This window comes from Saimiri boliviensis, chromosome 3 (assembly GCF_048565385.1).
Source record: "Saimiri boliviensis isolate mSaiBol1 chromosome 3, mSaiBol1.pri, whole genome shotgun sequence".
Lineage (NCBI taxonomy): Eukaryota > Metazoa > Chordata > Mammalia > Primates > Cebidae > Saimiri > Saimiri boliviensis.
This window is the reverse complement of record NC_133451.1, coordinates 7,175,988-7,197,266: the sequence shown is the minus strand read 5'-3', so window position 1 is coordinate 7,197,266 and position 21,279 is coordinate 7,175,988. Positions and strand designations below refer to the sequence as shown.

At 43.4% G+C, this 21,279-nt stretch overlaps 1 protein-coding gene across 6 annotated transcripts in view; it reads right to left on the bottom strand.

Moving 5' to 3' along the window:
• EVC2 (EvC ciliary complex subunit 2) overlaps nucleotides 1-21,279 on the bottom strand; it is a 156,265-nt gene that overhangs the window by 75,303 nt on the left and 59,683 nt on the right. For all 6 annotated transcript variants that reach the window (XM_074395877.1, XM_074395880.1, XM_074395878.1 and 3 more), the window contains one exon: nucleotides 7,160-7,484. In XM_074395877.1, the coding sequence (XP_074251978.1) occupies nucleotides 7,160-7,484 (325 nt within the window). The remainder of the gene's footprint in view (nucleotides 1-7,159; nucleotides 7,485-21,279) is intronic.

The following is a 21,279-nucleotide window of genomic DNA, read 5'->3' as shown; positions in this document are numbered from 1 at the left end:
GGCAGGGAAGGCTCACGTGTGCACGAGGCATGGGTACAGATATCCCAGACGGACAGCAGAGGTCTGGCCTTGGGGAGCAGGCAGGTGTAGCATCATGCCATGGGTGAGCTGAGCAGACGCCCAGAAAAGGCAAAAGGGGCTCTGGGGCAGAGGGCAAGGGCCAGAGCTCCTTCAGGCTAAACAAGGTCAGAATGCTGGATCACCACCGGAATTCTCTGATTTCAGTAAATAGCATCACCAGCTCCCCAGTTTCCCAAGTCACAGACCTGCTCACCTCCACTTCCAATTACTTACAGAAGCTCATAAAGGTGATATGTTCATTTCTAGCTTTCTCTGTCTCTCCAGCCCCTTTTACTTATTGTTTGTTCAGAATCTGGGCCAGAAAGAGAAGCATTATTTAGAGCCCTCCAAGGAAGTCCAAGGGGCAACACATGGCAGCCTCTGCCCTCTGGGTGCTCTGGCGAAGCCTGGTGGATGACAGCAGCGGCCACAGGCTGGAAGTCAAAGCCTTCTGCGTGCATCCTCTCGGCAATTCTATCAGGATCCATGCCTATACTAACGGGTTGCCTTGCCCACCAAATAACAGTTCAGTCTTTTTAAAAAGCTGATTTTATAAAAGGATTGGATTCAACATAATGAGTCACTCTATCACAGAGAAATGGTATTCACAGCTGACTTGATCTAAATCAAAGGATGCGGCTCACCAACAACCAGGAGGGCGTTAGGACCCTGAGTCCGGGCACCACAGGGGCATTCTGCTACGAAAGCCTGGCTGGTGCCCAGTTACGTCAGTTCATCCATCAAAGTGACCTTCTTTTTTTGACAGTATGGAATTTGACGAGTCCAAAACCTTAATTTATTTTAATTTACAGGAATGAAATGTCGGGTAATTTCCATTTAGCTTCTCACAGACAAGACAAAAAGCACACACACACACAAATCCTAAAATAAAATATTTTGGCCTTTTTAGGAATTCTATCTGAAGAATAAAGTATGAGGCAATGACGTGTTTGTGCCATAGTGAAACACTCTCTGTAATACATGTGGACAGGATTTCCATGCCCACTTCTAAAGGGAGTTCAGAGACTTGCAGAAATGAGTTTGACCCCTGACCTAGTTCAACGTCCTAAGGCGTAGATGGGAACAATAAGCCCTAAAGCAGGGGAGGTCCTGTTTTCAAACAACTGGGGCTGCCTGGTGGGAGAGGCACTAGGGAGTACTGGGGACTGGGGCAAAGTGCAAAGAGCAGCCCTGCCTGTGGGGGCAGCCACCATTCCGTCCACCAGAGGGCTCTGCAGGAAGACAGACTCAACACGGCTCAATCTTCACATCCTTTAGCTGGAAATCACCTCAAATAAGAGCTTATATTTTAAATATTGTCAACAAATGGGTTTTTTTTTTTTTTTGAGATGGAGTCTTACTCTTTTGCCCAGGCTGGAGTGAAGTGGCATGATTTTGGCTCACTGCAACCTCCACCCCCCAGGTTCAAGTGATCCTCCTGACTCAGCCTCCCGAGTAGCTGCGATTACAAGCATCTGCCACCATGTCCAGCTAATTTTTGTGTTTTTAGTAGAGATGGGATTTCGCTATGTTGGCCAGGCTGGTCTCAAACACCTGACCTCAAGTGATCCACCTGCTTCAGCTTCCCAAAGTGCTGGGATTACAGGCATGAGCCACTGAGCCTGGCCACAAATGTGCATTATAAAGGAATGTGAAATAATTGCTCACTCCAACCCCTTATTGAACTTCTCAATAAAACAGACTTCAAGGAGATAAGCCACATGTACACTGTGCCTTCCAACACCTAGAAAAGCCACTGTCCCATGGAGGGAGTGGGGGGCATGCACCTAAGGGAGGGTACAAAGGTTCCAGTGTGAGAAGCTCGGCCTGCATCAGGCTGGCTGGAGCAGCTGCTGTGCATAACACTGACTCCACAGCACCACGAAGTGAAATCCCGCTCAGAGGTTCTGACTGTGCTCGCACACTCCCCACACTCAATTTAGCAAGACAGGCAAATTATAAAAATGTTTTCTGAAAATAAATTCATCAAACACGGTGAAAATGTCCGAATTCTTGTGCTGAAAGAGTCTCTCCCTTTAAGACAAAGACTCACACAGGGGTTAGAAAGCCTCAGGCAGCCCAGGGCAAGTCATCTGCTGGGCCTCCTCTTTTAGTGGCTGAAAAGCAGCGGGGAGGGCCTGGGTATAGAAGAGGAAACCCAGAGGAAGGACCCAGCTCCAACTGGCTGCAGGAAGCTGGGTTGCCAGTCACTTCCCCTTCAGGATTTGGTTTGCCCACCTTCAAGCAGAGAGTTCACATTCTCTGTTCTATGCCATGGGCATCTTTAAAAAATTACACTCAGTTGCCGGGTGCAGTGGCTCATGCCTGTAATCCCAGCACTTTGGGAGGCTGAGGCAGGTGGATCATAAGGTCAGGAGTTTGAGACCAGCCTGACCAACATGGTGAAATCCCATCTCTACTAAAAATACAAAACTCAGCTGGGCATGGTGCTGCCCACCTGCAATCCCAGCCACTCCGGAGGCTGAGGCAGGAGAACTGCTTGAACCCAGGAGGCAGAGGTTGTAGTGAACCAACATTGTGCCACTGCACTCCAGCCTGGATGACGACAGAGCGAGCCTCCATCTCAAAAAAAATAAAAATAAAAATTACACTCAGTTATGAATCATAGTAAACACTCGTGCAGAGTTGATTCTGCGCCAAGCGATGGCTGAAGAAGTAGATGAGAATTAGCTTACTTATTCTCAAAACAGCCCCCTACGACCTCAGGCGTCATGATTCTCCCTGTCTTAAGGATGGGAAAAGGAGGCCCAGGGTGACTGGACAGTGTGCCTGCTGGAGGGAAGGAGTGAGGAAATAAACACAAGCGACCTGCCTCTGTGCCTGCATTCCCCAATTCTCAGGGCTTCTCAATGGAGAAATGCTTTGAAAACTATAAGGCATTGTATAGGCATTTAAATATCATCATGTGAACACATTTCAGCTCTACACTGATCACAGGCAGCTCTCTGTATCCGTGGGTTCCCCATCCACGGGCATAACCACCTGCAGGTCAAAAATTTATGTGAGTATTGAACATACACAGACTTTTTTTCTTGTTGTTATTCCCTAAATAACACAGTACTATTGTTTATATAGCATTTATATCAACTATTTATATCAACTATAACTATGTAACATTTATATCATATTATTATAAGTGATAGAGATGATTTAAAGCATACAGGAGCATATGTGTGGGTTATGTGCAAATACGATGCCATTTTATAAGAGACACTTGACAATTTGTGGATTTTGGTATCCATGGGGGTGGGACGGCGGGGAGGGTCCCTGGAAGCAGCGCTTCATGGGTATAGAGGGAGGGGTGACTGGACTGCACTAAACCTGACTCAGGAAAACTGAGACTGCTCCTTTTGCTTTTCTTTTTTAAAACTAATTCTTGGTGGACTAAGACACCCACAATATCTTTATGTATTTTATTTAAAGATGACTACAACACATGTTCGATAATTATAAAGTAGCTGTGGTTTTGTGAGATGGAATCACTTGCACGGACTGGAAGTAAACCGGTTCTATTAACTTTTCAGCTCACGTACTATTTCTGGAAAGATTGGGTCAAATAAGGCGGCTGCTGGTCTTTGAACATGGTGACCTAGGAAATCTAGAGTGATGGTGCCTGCCCACGGCATGCCAGCGGGCGAGGTGGTGCGGGTGGGAGAGAGGTTGCAGAAAAGCCAGGACAGGGCAGGGTCAGGAAGCCCCGAGGAGGAGAGGAACTGCACAGCAGATGGGAGCAGGGCACGTCCCAGCATCCTGTCCTCATGCTCTCCGCATCCAAAAGCATTGCCCCAGGCAGTCTTTTGGTAGCAAAGGCACTGGAAACATTCTAGATGCCCACAGGATGGGTTCACATGGGGCGCCAGCAGGGGGATGTAACCTCCTGCAGGAGCGGGCAGTGTGCACGGTGGTCAGGGGCGCGCTGCTGGACGGGAGGCTGACCGTCCTCGGGCAGGTGCACCTTCCCAATCTCAGTTTCCTCACCTGCCAAAGTCAGATCCTCTCAGTCCCTACCTCACTGAGTTATGAGCACTAAGGAGACGGTCAATGGGATGTGCTTAGAACAGTAGCAGGCACACCGTGCATGCTGAGGAGAGCTGTTACTGTTACACCGTGTACTTTTTAAGTATTGAATAAAATCAGCAAAGGTGTATGCTGTAGTATAATGTGAAAATGAGAAATGTGTACATTTATACAAACTGCATAATCCTTACTGTGTAAAAATGGATGGAGAAAGCAAAAGGCTAAAACGTATGTTGGAACCTGAGGGCAGGTGTGAAGGCCGCCTGAGCCATCTCTATAGCTCCAGGATTGGGATACAGTAGGAACTCAGTAATGGGCCGAATGAGTGGTGGGATGGGCTTCCCTTTTTATTTTTTCAGGGCTTTTTCTTTTTCAGCTTTGGATCTGAAATCAGCCTTTCTGTAAAGCACCATATTTTAGACTTGGCCATCTGAGGTCTCTGTCATATATTCTTACATTTGTTTGATTTTTTTAAATGCTTTAAAAATGTAAAAAACATTCCCAACTTGTGGGCCACACGAAAACAAGCTGGGCAAGATTGGGCTCATGGGTCCTTGTTTGCTGACTGCTGCCTTAAACTACTGTCCAAGCCTCTCTTGTTGAGCATGTATTATTTTTAAAGGTTAAAAAAAAAAAAACACTGGCCAGGCATGGTGGCTCATGCCTGTAATCTCAACACTTTGGGAGGCTGAGGTGGGCAGATCACCTGAGGTCAGGAGTTCAAGACCACCATGGCCAACATGGTGAAACCCGGTCCTATTAAAAATACAAAAATTAGCCAGGCTTGGTGGCAGTGCCTGTAATCCCAGCTACTCAGGAGGCTGAGGCATGAGATTCACTTGAGCCCAGGAAGTGGAGGTTATAGTGAGCCAAGATTGTGCCACTGCACTCCAGTCTGGGTGACAGAGTGAGACTCTGTCTCAAACAACAACAACAACACCACCAAATTGTAACAGGTTTAGGAAAGAATCAAAAGAGAGATAATGGGATCGTTTAGGAGCTAAATCACTGAACAGTGCATTCAATGCATTCTTCCTAAGAGCCTGGCTCACGGATGTGTGATGTTGACCAACACAGTCATAGAGAAGGCATCAGAGGGGAGGGGTGGTGAGGGAGGTTGCAGTGGGCTGAATGGTGACACCCCCACCCCCAGCCCCCTAAAAAGGTATGTCTAGATCCTAACCCAAAGACCTTATTTTGAATAAGGGTCTTTGCACATGAAATTAATTTAAGATATTATGAGATCATTCTGGATCATTTAGGTGGGACCTAATTTCAATGACAAATGGCCTTATAAGAGACAGGAGATGAGAGGGTTATCAGGGAAAAGGCCACATGAAGGCAGAGCTGAGATTCCAGTGATGCAGCTTCAACCCAAGGGACACCTGGAGCCACCAGAAGCCGAGTCAAACGTGGAAGGATCCTGCTGACAAGGAGACTTCGGACTTCCGGCCTCCAGAACTATTACATAACAGAATACATTTCTGTTGTTTTAAGCCACCAAATTGGCGGTGATTTTTTATGGCAGCCACAGGAAACTAGGACAGGCACAAGCCACACCTGAAATGTACAGTAGCCGAACAGTACACAAGCCACACCCTAAAATGGCATGGTCTGAAGGCAAGGGAGGCCCCAGGAGCAAGGGAGCAGGTGCAGGCAGGACGGCGAGGACTTTGCCCCCTTTCCTGACTGCTCAGCCCACGTCTGACCACAGATGACCATCTGTGAGTCACGAGCTGTCAACAAGAGAGCTGCTTACTTACTCCCAGGGGCATCGGTGGATGGCCACAGTCTGGGGAAGGGAAGCTGAGTTCAGAAGCTTGTTCTTAAGTCGTCGGAAGCCCGCCCTAGGGTAGTAAATGTTCAGAACAGGACAGGCAGGCTCAGGTCACATGAGCTGAATAAGCCGTCTCTTTCACAGAGGAAGACAGAAATCAGGTTTGATTTGGTGCATTCAGGAAAAACTCCAGTTCTTTCAAGGCAGCAACTGACACAATTTTTGGAAAAACAAGAGCTGATTTCTGAGCCATCTAGGCCAGCCCTGGGAAGGCCAACTGAGCGATGAGACCTCCACCCGAGCACTGTGTGCTGAGAACCTTCTGCAGCCCATGTGCACTGGGCAGCTGCTTTTCCCACACTGCTTCTCCCACCCGCCCTGAGAGGTGGCTGCCATTAGACTTGCAGAGGCTAATTAAGGCCTTCAGGAGCAGAGCTGGAATGTACTAGACTGTGAGTCCAGGTTTTTCTGACTCCAGAGCTTGCGCTGGAGAGAACTGTAACCTAACAGGCTATAGACCAGAGGGGGACACATGCAGTCTGACATCACAACTTTCTGTGGACCATGCCCTCTAAGGACGTGTTCCGCTATGAATGAAGCCTTTCTTTCCCCATGAATTCCACAGCACTGTGAACATATCGCTATTATAACATGACTCAATAATGTCTCATTTTTTATGTGTATAGATTTTTTTGTAAGACTACGAACTTCTTGAATGGAAGAACCATGTCTCATTGTCCCCTATACCTTCACTGCTAGCCCAGTGCCTGAGAGACAGTAAGTAATCAACACATTTTTGCTAAATGAATTCTGATAGATGGATGGGTGATAATGGGCAGATAGGTGGATGGGTAGATGGATGGATGTGTAGGTGAATGGGTAAATGGATGAGTGGATGGGTAGATGGATGGTTGGATGGGTGATGGTAGCATGGATGGGGAGGGTGAATAGATAAATGAGTAGGGGGATGAATGGATGAACAGATGGAGGTGTAGATAGATAGGTAGATGAGTGCGTGGATGGATAGGTGCACAGATGAATGAATGAGTGGGTGGATGGATGAGTGTGTAGATGGGTGGATGGACAGATGATGACGGATGGACGGTGAGAATGGTTGGATGAATGAATGGAATGATGGATAGATGAATGGGTGGATGGTTGGATGGGTGATGTACAATGGATGGAGGAGCCAAACAGAAAAATGGGTGTGTAGACGGATAAATGACAAATCGCTGAGAGAAAGGGAAGAGGCAAGGGAACACCTCCCCTTCAGACCTGCCTTACCCTCTCACTGGCACGTTTCAGCAACTCTTCTGCTTCCTCCATTGCCATCATCTCTCTCTGGTACTGGTTTTCCATCTTCTTCCTTGCTTCCAGGTCGCATTCAGCTGTCAATGCCACCATCTTCCGATCGTACTCCTCTTGTATTTCATTTTCCAGCAACAGAAACTGCTTTTTGAAAACAGCACTCATTTTTCTCTCTACCTGGGGTGAGAGGTGGCCGCTGCTGGTGAGATTTTTCAGTAGAAGGGCAATGACGTCCTTGCTGATTTGCGTTCGACAAGCCTCTAGGTCTGCATCTGCTCGATTCAGAGTTGCAATCTCCAACCTAAGAAACACAAAAGTCAAAAGAATTCTATTACATGAAATTGCAACAGAAATCAAAGATTTTTCGAGCTCTGGGGTTTTAAATTACGTGTAGGTGAGGGCTTTCTTCCCCTTCCTTTTCTCCCTTTCTCTGCTCCCTTCTGCTTCATGCAGATATTGAAAACCATTCACTAAATTAGCTGACTCTTACTTAGTAAATTGGTAAGGTACCACATGATGTGCAAAAGGGAACAGAATCAATTTAAGACATGTCTTTGTCAACAAGTAACAAGTCAAACAACAAGGAAACCAAGGGGACATTGGATAGCTAATATATTTGGAGAATTTAAAAATAAAATTTATTTTACTTTTCTTTCCACTAAAAACTAATTTATGGACATGACTAGTAAACATAATGTCATATCCTGGATGGATTCCTGGAGCAGAAAAAAGGACATTAAAAACTGCGAACATCTAAATAAAGCATGGACTTTGATAACAATTGATACATGACCACACTGTATCAATATTGGTTTGTTAATTCTAACAAATGTAACATACTAATAGAAAATGTTAATAATGGGGAACCTGGGTGCAGGATATATAGAAATTATCTGTATTATTTTCTCTATTTTTCTGTAAATCTAAAACTGCTCTAAAAATAAAGTCTACTTAAAAATATGTCTGAGGTAGTTCAGAGACACAGTGTTTTGAAACCTGATTGGCAGTAGTGGCAGGAGTGTATATACTTCCAGTAACACATCAGACTGCACTATTAAAATACGTGAATTTTATGATATGTTAATCATACTTCTATAAAAGTAAAAAAATAAAGCCACATAGGGAAAACATTTATTTACGTTCATGGTAAAAATACATCTGGAAAACAAAGACGAATTAAAAAAAAAAAGAATTCATTCACTGTGAATCCGTTATTCAATCAGAACTAATGAAGGCATTTTGTTATTTTATTTTATTTTACTTTATGTTCTGGGATACACGTGCTGAACATGCAGGTTTGTTACATAGGTTTACATGTGCCATGATGGTTTGCTGCACCTATCAATACATCATCTAGGTCAGGAATTCCCAAACTACTGCCTCGTGAGCCGCATGCGGCCCCCTGAGGCCATTTATCCGGCCCCCTGCCGCACTTCAGGAAGGGGCACCTCTTTCATAGGTGGTCAGTGAGAAGAGCACAGTATGTGGCGGCCCTCCAACGGTCTGAGGGACAGTGAACTGGCCCCCTGTGTAAAAAGTTTGGGGACGCCTGATCTAGGTTTTAAGCCCCGCATGCATTAGCTATTTGTCCTAATGCTCTCCCTCTCCTTTCCACCCACTCCCCAACAGGCCCAGATGTGTGATGTTCCCCTCCCCGTGTCCCTGTGTTCTCATTGTTCAACTCCCACTTATGACTGGGAGCATGCGGTGTTTGGTTTTCTGTTCTTGTGTCAGTTTGCTGAGGATGAGGGTTTCCAGCTTCATCCATGTCCCTGCAAAGGACATGAACTCATCCTTTTTACGGCTGCATGGTATTCCATAGTGTATATGTACCATATTTTCTTCATCCAGTCTATTGTTGATGGGCATTTGGGTTGGATCCAAGTCTTTGCTATTGTACATAGTGCTGCATGCCTTTATAGTAGAAGGTCATCATTCAATTAGAACTAATGAAGACATTGTTACATTTCTTCCAGCCTTTTTTTCTATGCATATTCTTTTCATAAATGCCTGCTATTTACAGAGATGTATGCAAGTACAATTTTATCCACTTTTTTCCCCCAATTAACATTGTTACAGGTATCTTCCAGTGGTATTTAAAAACGAAATGCTTCTTTATAAGGGTTGCAAAATATTTTACCATGTGATACACCACCATTCTTCTATTGTTGCACATCTGGATTATTTGCAAATTTCTTTTTTTTATTGCATTTTACGTTTTGGGGTACATGTGAAGAACATGCAAGATTGTTGCATAGGAACACACATGGCAGTGTGGTTTGCTGCCTTCCTCCCCTTCACCAGAAATATCTGACATTTCTCCCCATGCTATCTCTCCCCACCTCCCCACTCCCCTGACTCTCCCCCATTCCCCCCAACGGACCCCAGTGTGTAGTGCTCCCCTCCCTGTGTCCATGTGTTCTCATTGTTCAACACCCGCCTATGAGTGAGAACATGCGGTGTTTGATTTTCTGCTCTTGTGTCAGTTTGCTGAGAAATCACTTTGTACAAAGCTCTTGGTATTCACAATAATTTCTTCAGTACAGATTCCCATGAGAGGAATCACTGGGTCAGATGTCAGTGACATCCGTAAGTCTCCTGGCACACCTAGACAAACTGCTTTCCAGCAGAGACCCCCAGCCACACATCAGGCTCCCCACACACAGCCCCACCATCCACCATATCAAATACCTTTGATAATCTGATTTTGGTGTATGATTGTAAAAATACAAGGGTTTTAAGAAAACTGTAAGGGCTTCTAAGTACATGACTTCCATATTAACTATGTTCAAAAATCGTCAATATTGACAAATCTTGTTTTCTCTACTGCTTTAATGTTTGAGCAATTTAAAGCAAATATCAGATCTGTCATTTTACCTCACCACGCATCTTTAACTCTCAAGGAGACATAAATAGACAGATTGATCAAAAGATAGCTGTGTGCGTGTCTACCTATCAGGTAACTTGTTTACATAAAATGTACATGCATATCTACTTTACCTAACCTTGTTGCTGAAGGGTAGTAAAATATACTACCTCCAAAATGTGCTTCTGGGATACTGACTATTTTCAGTTAAAGACACCTCAAAAAACAAACAAACTAGTAAGTATCAGATCACTCTGACCTTCACCTTGTTTCTTTTTTTTAAATATATATACTTTAAGTTCTCGGGTACGTGTGCAGATCTTGCAGGATTGTTACATAGGTATATACATGCCATGGTGGTTTGCTGCATCCATCCCCCGTCATCCACATTAAGTATTTCTTCTAAGGTTATCCCTCCCCAATCTCCTCACCCCCAGCTGTCCCTCCCCTAGTCCCCAACCCGATAACAGGCCCCAGTGTGTGATGCTCCCCTTCCTGTGTCCATATGTTCTCATCGTTCAACTCCCACCTATGGGTGAGAACATGCAGTGTTTGGTTTTCTGTTCTTGTGTCAGTTTGCTAGGAATGATGGTTTCCAGCTTCATCCATGTCCCTGCAAAGGACATGAACTCATCCTTTTTTATGGCTGCGTAGTGAACAAGCAACCAAGAGAATGGAACTAATTTTTGCAATCTACCCGTCTGACAAAGGGCTAACATCCAGAATCTACAAAGAAATAAAGCAGATTTACAAGAAAAAAACAACCCCATCAAAATGGGTGAAGGATATGAACAGACACCTTTCAAAAGTAGACATTTATGCAGCCAACAAACATATGAAAAAAAACTCATCATCACTGGTCATTAGAGAAATGCAAATCAAAACCACATTGAGATACCACTTCACTCCAGTTAGAATGGTGATCATTAAAAAATCTGGAGACAACAGATGCTGGAGAGAATGTGGAGAAATAGGAACACTTTTACGCTGTTGGTAGGAGTGTCAATTAGTTCAACCACTGTGGAAGACAGTGTGGCGACTCCTCGGATCTAGAAATAGAAATACCATTTGACCCAGCAATCCCATTACTGGGTATATACCCAAAGGATTCTAAACCATTCTATTATAAAGACACATGCACACGTATGTTTGCTATGGCACTGTTTACAATACCAAAGACTTGGAACCAACCCAAATGCCTATCAATGACAGACTGGATAAATAAAATGTGGCGCATATACACCATGGAATACTATGCATCCTGTTTCTTAAAAGCAGAGGGGTGAAATTCCAATGTGAAGGAGGCCATCCCTATAGCGGAAGGAAAGCAACATTGTTACCATCAAGCATGAAAAATTGAGACCAAGATAAAATTGACCTTGTTTAAATAATTCTTATCCTTCTTTAGCCTCACCACATAATTTAGTTGCTTTTTCACAACTTGCTAGTCTCTGTCTAACTCAGCATATACTATTGACCTCTCACTGTGTCGGGTCTTCATTTCCTTACGTGGGCTCCAGTGTCAAGTCAAACTTATATTAAATTTGCACGTGGTTTTCCTGTTAATCTATCTCAAGTCAATTTAATTCTCAGGCCCAGATGGGACCCCTAAGAGGGCAGAGGTAGAGTTTGACTCCCTACACTACCATTATTATATTAAAAATATTTGAAACAGCCTGGGTGCAGTGCTCATACCTGTAATCCCAGCACTTTGGGAGGCCAAGGTGGGTGGATCACTTGAGGCCAGGAGTTTGAGACCTGCCTGGCCAATGTAGTGAAACCCCATCTCCACTAAAAATACAAAAGTTAGCCAGGTGTGGTAGCAGGTGCCTATAATCGCAGCTACTCCGGTGGCTGAGGCACGAGAATCACTTGAACCCGGGAGGTGGAAGTTGTAGTGAGCCAAGATTATGTCACTGCACTCCAGCCTGGGCAACAGGACAGGATTGTCTCAAAATACCTAGGAATACAACTAACAAAGGACATGAAGGACCTCTTCAAGGAGAACTACAAATCATTGCTCAAGGAAACAAAGGAAGACAGAAATAGATGGAAAAACATTCCATGCTCATGGTTAGGAAGAATCAATATTGTGAAAATGGCTATACTACCCAAAGTAGTTTATAGATTCAATGGCTTCCCCATCAAGCTATCATTGACCTTCTTCACATAACTGAACAAAACCACCTTAAACTTCATATGGAATCAAAAAATAGCCCACATAGCCAACACAATCCTAAGCAAAAAGAACAAAGCTGGAGGTATCATGCTATCTGAATTCAAACTATACTACAAGGCTACAGTAATCAAAACAGCATGGTATTGGTACCAAAACAGAGATACACACCAATGGACCAGAACAGAGGCCTCAGAAGTAATGCCACACATCTACAACCATCTGATCTTTGACAAACTGGACAAAACAAGCAATGGGGAAAGGATTCCCTGTTTAATAAATGGTGTTGGGAAAACTGGCTAGCCATGTGCAGAAAGCTGAAACTGGATCCCTTCCTTACACCTTATACAAAAATTAACTCCTGATGGATCAAAGATTTAAACATAAGACCTAACACCATAAAAAACCTAAAAGAAAACCTAGGCAATACCATTCAGGACATAGGATCCAGAAACAGAAATGCTACTTGACCCAGCAATCCCATTTCTGGGTATATACCCAAACACTGTAGTTCTCTCTCATAAGTGGGTGTTGAACAATGAGAACACATGGACACAGGGAGGGGAACATCACATACTGGAGTCTGGTGGGAGATTGGGGAGGGATAACATTAGGAGAAATACCTAATGTAGGTGACAGGGCGATGGAAGCAGCAAACCAGCATGGCAAAGATTTCATGAATAAATATCAAAAGCAATGACAACAAAAGCCAAAATAGACAAGTGGGATCTAATTAAACTTAAGAGCTTCTGCACAGCAAAAGAAACAATCATTAGAGTGAACTGACAACCAACAGAACGGGAAAAAAGTTTTTGCAATCTACCCATCTGACAAAAGGCTAATATCTGGAATCTACAAAGAACTTAAACAAATTTGCAAGAAAAAAACCAAACAACTCCATCAAAAAGTGGGTGAAGGATATGAACAGATGCTTTTCAAAAGAAGACATTCATGTGGCCAACAAACATGAAAAAAAGTCATCATCACTTGTTATTAGGGAAATGCAAATCAAAACCACATTGAGATACCATCTCATGCCAGTTAGAATGGTGATCATGAAATATCTGGAGACAACAGATGCTGGAAAGGATGTGGAGAAGTAGGAACACTCCTACATTGTTGGTGGGAGTGTAAATCAGTTCAACCATTGTGGAAGACAGTGTGGTGATTCCTCAAGGATCCAGAAATAGAAAAGCTACTTGACCCAGCAATCCCATTACTGGGTATATACCCAAAGGATTATAAATCGTTCCTTTATAAAGACACATGCACACGTATGTTTACTGCAGCACTGTTTACAATAGCAAAGACTTGGAACCAACCCAAATGCCCATCAATAATAGACTAGTTAAATAAAATGTGGCACATATAAACCATGGAATACTATGCCGCCATAAAAAGGGATGAGTTCATGTCCTTTGCAGTGACATGGATGAAGCTGGAAACCATCATTCTGAGCAAACTGACACAAAAACAGAAAACCAAACACTGTATGTTCTCTCTCATAAGTGGGTGTTGAACAATGAGAACACATGGACACAGGGAGGGGAACATCACACACTGGAGTCTGGTGGGAGTGGGGGCCTGGGGAGGGATAGCAGGGGGTGGGGAGATTGGGGAGGGATAACATTAGGAGAAAAACCTAATGTAGGTGACAGGGCGATGGAAGCCGCAAATCAGCATGGCATGTATATACCTATGTAACAATCCTGCAAGATCTGCACATGTACCCCAGAACTTAAAGTATAATAAAAAAAAATTTTTTAAACAATCCCAATAATGAGTGATGTCTAGTTATCTGTCATTATTCAGATTACTTCAAGTGTCTCAAAATGTCTTTTTACAACTGAACATTTAAGAACCAAACAAAATCCCATAATGCCAGTTAAGTTCCCTTTAATCTAGAACATTCTGGCCTTCCATCTTTCCTTCTACGGCATCGATGTGTTGCGGAAGTAAGGCCACCATCCTGCAGAGTGTCCCACATTCTGGATTTGGCTAATTGCTTCCATGGGTGTCACCTTACCTCTCTCTATCCCCTGTCTTTCCTGTAAACTAACGGTTAGATCTAAAATCTTCATTCGATTTGTTTTCCTTCGTTTTTTGAGTGACTTTTAAAAATTGAGACAAAATATACATATACAATTTACCATCTCTTAAGTGTGCATTTCAGTGGTAATGAGTATTTTGCATTTATATTCTTGTTTTCCTTCATCTACATCTACCCCTTCCCATTCCTGGGCTCCAGTAACCACTATTCTATTCTGTATCTTCACCAAGTCCACTTTTTTAGCTCTCACATATGAGTGAGAACGTGTGGTATTTGTCTTTCTGTGCCTGGCTTATTTCATCTAACATAATGACCTCCAGGTCCATCCATGTTGCTTCAAATGACAGGAATCTGTTCTTTACTGTGGTTGAAAAACATTCCATTGTGTATTTATTCCATATTTTCTTTATTCATCTGTTGATGGGCACTTAGGTTGATTTGATATTGTGGCTGTTGTAAATAGTGCTGTGATACCCATGAGAACGTAGCTATCTCTTTGATATATTGATTTCCTTTCTTTTAGATATACACCCAGTAGGGGAATGGCTGGATCATGTTGCTACTATTTTTAGTTCCTGAGGACCCCCCCATAGTGGTACTATATTAGTACCATGTGCTTCCTTTATGTCCATACTGTAGGGAAAGGCTAGGACAAATCCATAGATTCAAGTCGTACCAACATGATCCCTGCGTTATCGTATTTCCCATCAACCATTCATCTAATGATTGTAACATCCATTTCCTTTTTTTTTAAGTTCAGAGGTACATGTGCAGGTTTTTTATACAGGTAAACTTGTGTCATAGGGGTTTGTTGTACAGATTATTTTGTCATGCAGGTATTAAGCCTAGTACCCATTCGTTATTTTCCCTGATCCTCTCCTTCCTCGCACCCTCCACCCTCTGATAGGCCCCAGTGTCTGTTGTTCTCCTCCATGGGTCCATGTGTTCTCATTATTTAGCTCCCACTTATAAGTGAGAATATGTAGTATTTGGCTTTCTGTTACTGAGTTAGTTTGCTAAGGATAATGGCCTTCAGCTCCATCCAAGTTCCGGTGAAGGACATGATCTCATTCTTTTTTATGGCTGCATGGTATTCCATGGTGTACATGTACCACATTTTCCTTATCCAGTTTACCATTGATGGGCATTTAGGTGGATTCCATGTCTTTGCTATTGTGAATAGTATTGCAATAAACATACATGTGCATGTGTCTTTATGACAGAACGATTTATATTCTTCTGAGTATATACTCAGTAATGGGATTGCTGGATTGAATGGTAGTTCTGTTTTTAGGTCTTTGAGAAATTGCCACAGTTTTCCACAACGGTTAAACTAGTTTATAGTCCCATCAACAATGTATAAGCATTCGTTTTTCTCCGCAACCTCACAAATGCCTGTCATGTTTTAAAATTGTTTATTTTTTGAGACAGAGTCTCACTCTGTTGCCCAGGCTGGAGTGTAGTGGTGCCATCTTGGCTCACTGCAACCTCCACCTCCCAGGTTCAAGTGATTCTCCTACCTCAGCCTTCCAAGTAGCTGGGATTACAGGTATGTGTCACCGTGTGTGGCTAATTTTGTATTTTTAGTACAGACAAGGTTTCATCATGTTGGTCAGGCTGGTCTCGAACTCCTGACCTCAAGTGATTCACCTGCCTTGGCCTCCCGAAGTGCTGAGATAACAGGCATGAGCCACCGGCCCTGGCCTATTTTTTGACTTTTAAGTAACAGCCATTCTGACTGACATGAAGTGGTATCTCATTGTGGTTTTGATCTGCATTTCTCCAATGATCAGTGATATTGAGCTTTTTCATATGTCTGTTAGCTGCATGTGTGTCTTCTTATGAAAAGTGTCTATTCACATCCCTTGTCTGCTTTTTAATGGGATTGTCTTTTTCCTGCAAATTTCTAACAGTTACCTAGATCCATGATTTCATTAGGGATTTAAAAAGCCAATTGTCTAATTCTATCTTCTGCATTTTTAAGCTGAAATTCTTCAAAAAGAACTTTCATCAACAATTCTGTTACTCTGACATAAAGTTCACAGAGATGTATAATTATTTCTCTTGTATTTTATCAATTTTCTAATTAAAGAGTTGGTGTCACAGCAACCTTCAATGGTGAATAATGAGTTTGGATTTGTTTATCAGCTTGTTTTGTTATATTTTAGCATGAGGACAAAGGTTTATAAAACTTTTCTCAGCTTTCTGAGGATCTGAGCTTTCGTTAACTCTTACCCAGAAACTTACTAAGAGGAATAATATCAAATAGGCTACCAGGCAACATGGCTTACGGTAAAAATAGTGCCAGACTGATAAATTACATATGGATGAGAAGATGGGTAAATACACTAAATACCTAACAGGGATGCCATATTTTGTACTTTCCTGAGGGAGGTGTCTTGGAACTGGGCATAGCTCTTGTAGGAACCTTGGAAGTGGTATCTGTGAGTTGTTACAAGAGATATTGCCACCACCTGTGGGGAAGGAATATTTTAAGCCAGAAACACTCCTGCACCTGCTTGATGTGGACTGCATCTCCTTGCAACTGACCTGTGTCACCAGCGAGGAAAATGCCGCCCCCCCCCTGCAAATAGTTGTGTAGGCTGCTGTGTGGCCTGTGGTGAAGACACCCACAAGGCAATAATGCTGTCCTCACAGCAAGCCGTGTTGCAGCCCCTCACACCTTCTGAGTAGATGGGGGCCATGTATGCCCTGTGAGTCCAGATGTTTAGCCGCACCTAGGAGGAGCCCCTGCCTCTGCATAGTACCACTATGAAATTGAAGATTTTTATATATTTGGCGGGTTTTGATCAACTGCAGTCATTATTCTTTTTGATGCTCTCATTTTACCATCTTAGATTAAAATAGCTTCCATCCCCTTAAGACACAATTTAGCCTAGTTTGAAACAACAGCTCATTCATTTGCTTCTTTCGTTTTCTCCGAAAGTGCTTATTGAACATGTGCCTATGTAACCAGTGCTTCACGGGTTACAAAGCAAGAAAGTAACCCAGGAGCTGCCTCAAGGCAGTGTGTGTGTGTGTGTGTGTGTGTGTGTGTGTGTGTCTAAATGTCAAATGAACTAACAAACAATGCTATGCAAGCTCAGAAAACAAAATCCCTTCTCGATTCTGAGACAGACAGAATGGATTTCACACCTTAAACAAAGCCTTAATAGGCAGGGAGGATGGTGCCCTCCCCAAAGACATTCACAGCCTCATTCCCAGATCTGCAAACACATTAGGTTTCATGGTAAAGGAGAATTAAGGCTACTCATCAGCTGATCTTAATATTGAGATCAAGAACAAGGGCTTTGAAAATTGGAAAAGAGTTCTGGGCACAGTGGCTCACACCTGTAATCCCAGACCTTAGGGAGGTCGAGGCAGGTAAATCATGAGGTGAGGAGTTGGGAACCAGCGTGGCCAAGATGGTGAAACCTCCTCTTTCCTAAAATAAATAAACAAATAAATAAAAATAAAAAATAAATTAGCCAGATGAAGTGGCAGGTGCCTGTAATTCCAGCTACTTGGGAGGCTGAAGCAGGAGGATCCCTTGAACCCGGGAGGCGGAGGTTGCAGTGAGCCGAGATTGTGCCACTGCGCTCCAGCCGGGGCGACAGAGTGAGACTACATCTCAACGACAACAACAAAATTGGAAAACGGAGGCAGAAGAGGGATCAGAGTCAGAGAATGCCATGTGGTGAAGGAAGCAGACACAGGAGTGATGATGTCAGCTTTGGAGACAGAGGAAGGGGACCCAAGTCAGGGAATGGAAGCGGCCTCAAGAAGCCAGAAAAGGCCAGGAAGTGAACCTCCCCTAAAGCTGACCTCTTTTTTTTAAAATTGACACGTAACAGATGTACACATTTTCTGGGCCCATGTGATAATTTAATACATTCATATAATGTGCAAAGATTTAATCAGGTTAATTGGGATAGCTATCACCTTAAATATTTGTCTTTTCTTGATGCTAGAAACATTAGAATTCTTCCTTTCTAGCTATTCTGAAATGTGCAATAGATTAACGTAAACAATAGCACCCCACTATCTATGTAGAGCTGACATCATGATTTTTACCTGGTCAGACCTGTATCGGACTTTGACCTCCAGAACTCTAAGATAATACATTCATATTGGGGTAAGCCACAGTTTGTGGTAATTTGTTACAGGTGAATAGGAATCTAACACACTTTACTTGACCACCTTGTCCATCATTCATTCACTAAGTTACATGAGCAAATGTTGTAGCTGCTTGTGTGGGGTAAAGGGCAGGTGCTGTACCAGGTGCTTTGCCAATGGCTTGCTGTGAAAGCACTTGCTAGCTAAGGGACCTGGGTAGGGAACTTCGTTTCCACATCAGCACAGTGAGGACCACCCTCATAGGCTGTTGCTCAGGGTTAAAGAAGAGAAGAGTCCAGGCATGGCGGTTTGTGCCTAGAATCCCAGCACTTTGTGGGGCTGAGGCAGGTGGATCACAAGGTCAAGAGTTCAAGACCAGCCTGGCCAACATAGCAAAACCCCTGTCTCTACTACAAACACAAAAAAAATTAGCCCCGTGTAGTGCAGGCACCTGTAATCCTAGCTACTTGGGAGGCTGAGGCAGGAGAATCACTTGAGCCTGGGAGGCGGAGGTTGCAGTGAACCGAGATCACGCCACTGCACTTCAGCCTGGGTGACAGCGACATACTCCACCTCAAAAAGAAAGAAAGAAAGAAAAGAACACAGAAGAAAAGAAGCAGAAGGCACGCAGCAAGACTGGCATTTTGTTGGTTCTAAATAATAGTAGTTTCCTCATTCCTGGTTCTTCCCTCTTGCAGAAGCCTGGCTGCAGGATAGAGTCGGGGCCCACAGCTCATGTTCCTAGTTGCCTGGGAAGACAGTCCCAGAGGCACTCTTCCTTGTAACAGTTTTAATGTTAATCCCTATGGATAATCTGTCAGAAGAGGTGATGATAAAAACTGTCAGAGTGTTCAAAAGCCACAGGAGAAAAGAAAATATCCCCCTAAATCGATTAAAACACCATGCCACTAATGAAGCCAACTCTCATCCATTAATTTCCCAAAGGGTTGTGAGAGAGGAAAACAAATATCAATAATTCATCATTTCCATACAGGATTGGGTCCACTGGTGAAGAGTTACATTTCCATTGCCCCCTATGGCATTTTGGCATTTTTAACTATTCAGACAACAATGAAATACAGATCTTTTTCCATTCCCTTAAAAGTCCCTAACAATCCCATGAGGGGGACAGAGACATTTTGGGTTACATATGCTGGGCTCCGACCCTCAGGCGTCTTCACTACCTCAACAGCTCAGCAATGTTAGCAGGATTCACCCACTGCTTTCCCAGGGAACAATCGTTCCTTGAGGTCACAAAAATATCATCTTGCCCCTGTGCTTCAAAGATGAACATATTTTCTCTGACCAGTTTTGCTACAAATACAAGCAATCTTCCTCTTGGAAGTGACTCACTTTACATGAGTTTAGAACCTCGTCCAGCACAGGAAGCACTTACTAAGTGTAAGCTATTAAACCTTGGGAATAGGTCTGCCGATGATAACATCTTTCCAAGGGAAACAGTACCGCTTAAATTAGCCAAGAACTGATTAATACTTTGATTAGCTACTGATAATAAAAAAGAGAGAGGATGACATTAATTATTCTTTCTTCTTACTTTTTCACATAAAAATTAATCAAGTTCTCACCAAATGGCAAGCAAGGTGTCAGGACAAAATTAGGATAAGAGTTGACACGGGCCGGGCACGGTGGCTCAAGCCTGTAATCCCAGCACTTTGGGAGGCCGAGGCAGGTGGATCACGAGGTCAAGAGATCGAGACCATCCTGGTCAACATAGTGAAACCCCGTCTCTACTAAAAATACAAAAAATTAGCTGGGCATGATGGCACGTGCCTGTAATCCCAGCTACTCAGGAGGCTGAGGCAGGAGAACTGCCTGAACCCAGGAGGCGGAGGTTGCGGTGAGCCGAGATCGCGCCATTGCACTCCAGCCTGGGTAACAAGAGCGAAACTCCATCTCAAAAAAAAAAAAAAAAAAAAAAGAGTTGACACACATGTGGCAAATGTTCTCCAGAAAGTGAAAGAAGACTCATTTAAGCAACATGGTGGATAAATAATACATTTATTTATCCACAAAATTCAGAAGGAAAATGAAATCACCATGGCTATTTTAAAAATATAAATCTGGCATCTTCAAGGTAGCAGGTGTACACACAACAGATCCCCCTAAACCGATTCATTATGAACAAAACTGAAATTTTTCTCATCAGAAGCTAATTCCCATGGACAGACAATACTGTAAGATTCCTCTCGGGGACCATCAATCATGTTTATAAACTGCCTATTTGCAGGCATGGACAATGGGAATTTGGGGAAACAAATATCTCCTGAGTATATGTGCTGTCCAAATTGTAATGAGAGGTTAAATGAGAGTAAAAGGAGTCACCTACGTGAGCTAAACACCAATAAGACTTAAGATAAACCATTAACTTTCGAGTTTGGTAAAACCTAGACTGCAAGGTACAAGAGGTCAGCAGTTTGCATAGGTCCTCACTCATATTTTCCCTCTTAAAGATTTCTGTGTCCAGGGCACGGTGGCTCACGCTGTAATCCCAGCACTTTGGGAGGCCAAGGCAGGCAGATCACCTGAGGTTGAAAGTTTGAAACCAGCCTGACCAACATGGAGAAACCCCATCTCTACTAAAAATACAAAATTAGCTGGCATGGTGGCACATGCCCATAATCCCAGCTACCTGGGAGGCTGAGGCAGGAGAATCGCTTGAACCCGGAAGGCGAAGGTCATGGTGAGCCGAGAAGGCACCATTGCACTCCAGCCTGGGCAACAGGAGCGAAACTCTGTCTCAAAAAAAAAAGAAAAAAAAAAAAAAGATTTCTATGTTTAGAAGTGAGATTGGGCCTTCCCTCTCCAGGCCTCGAGCTACTCCTTAAAGTGGGTATAGATGCAGACAGATGCCACTGACTCTTCCCTCC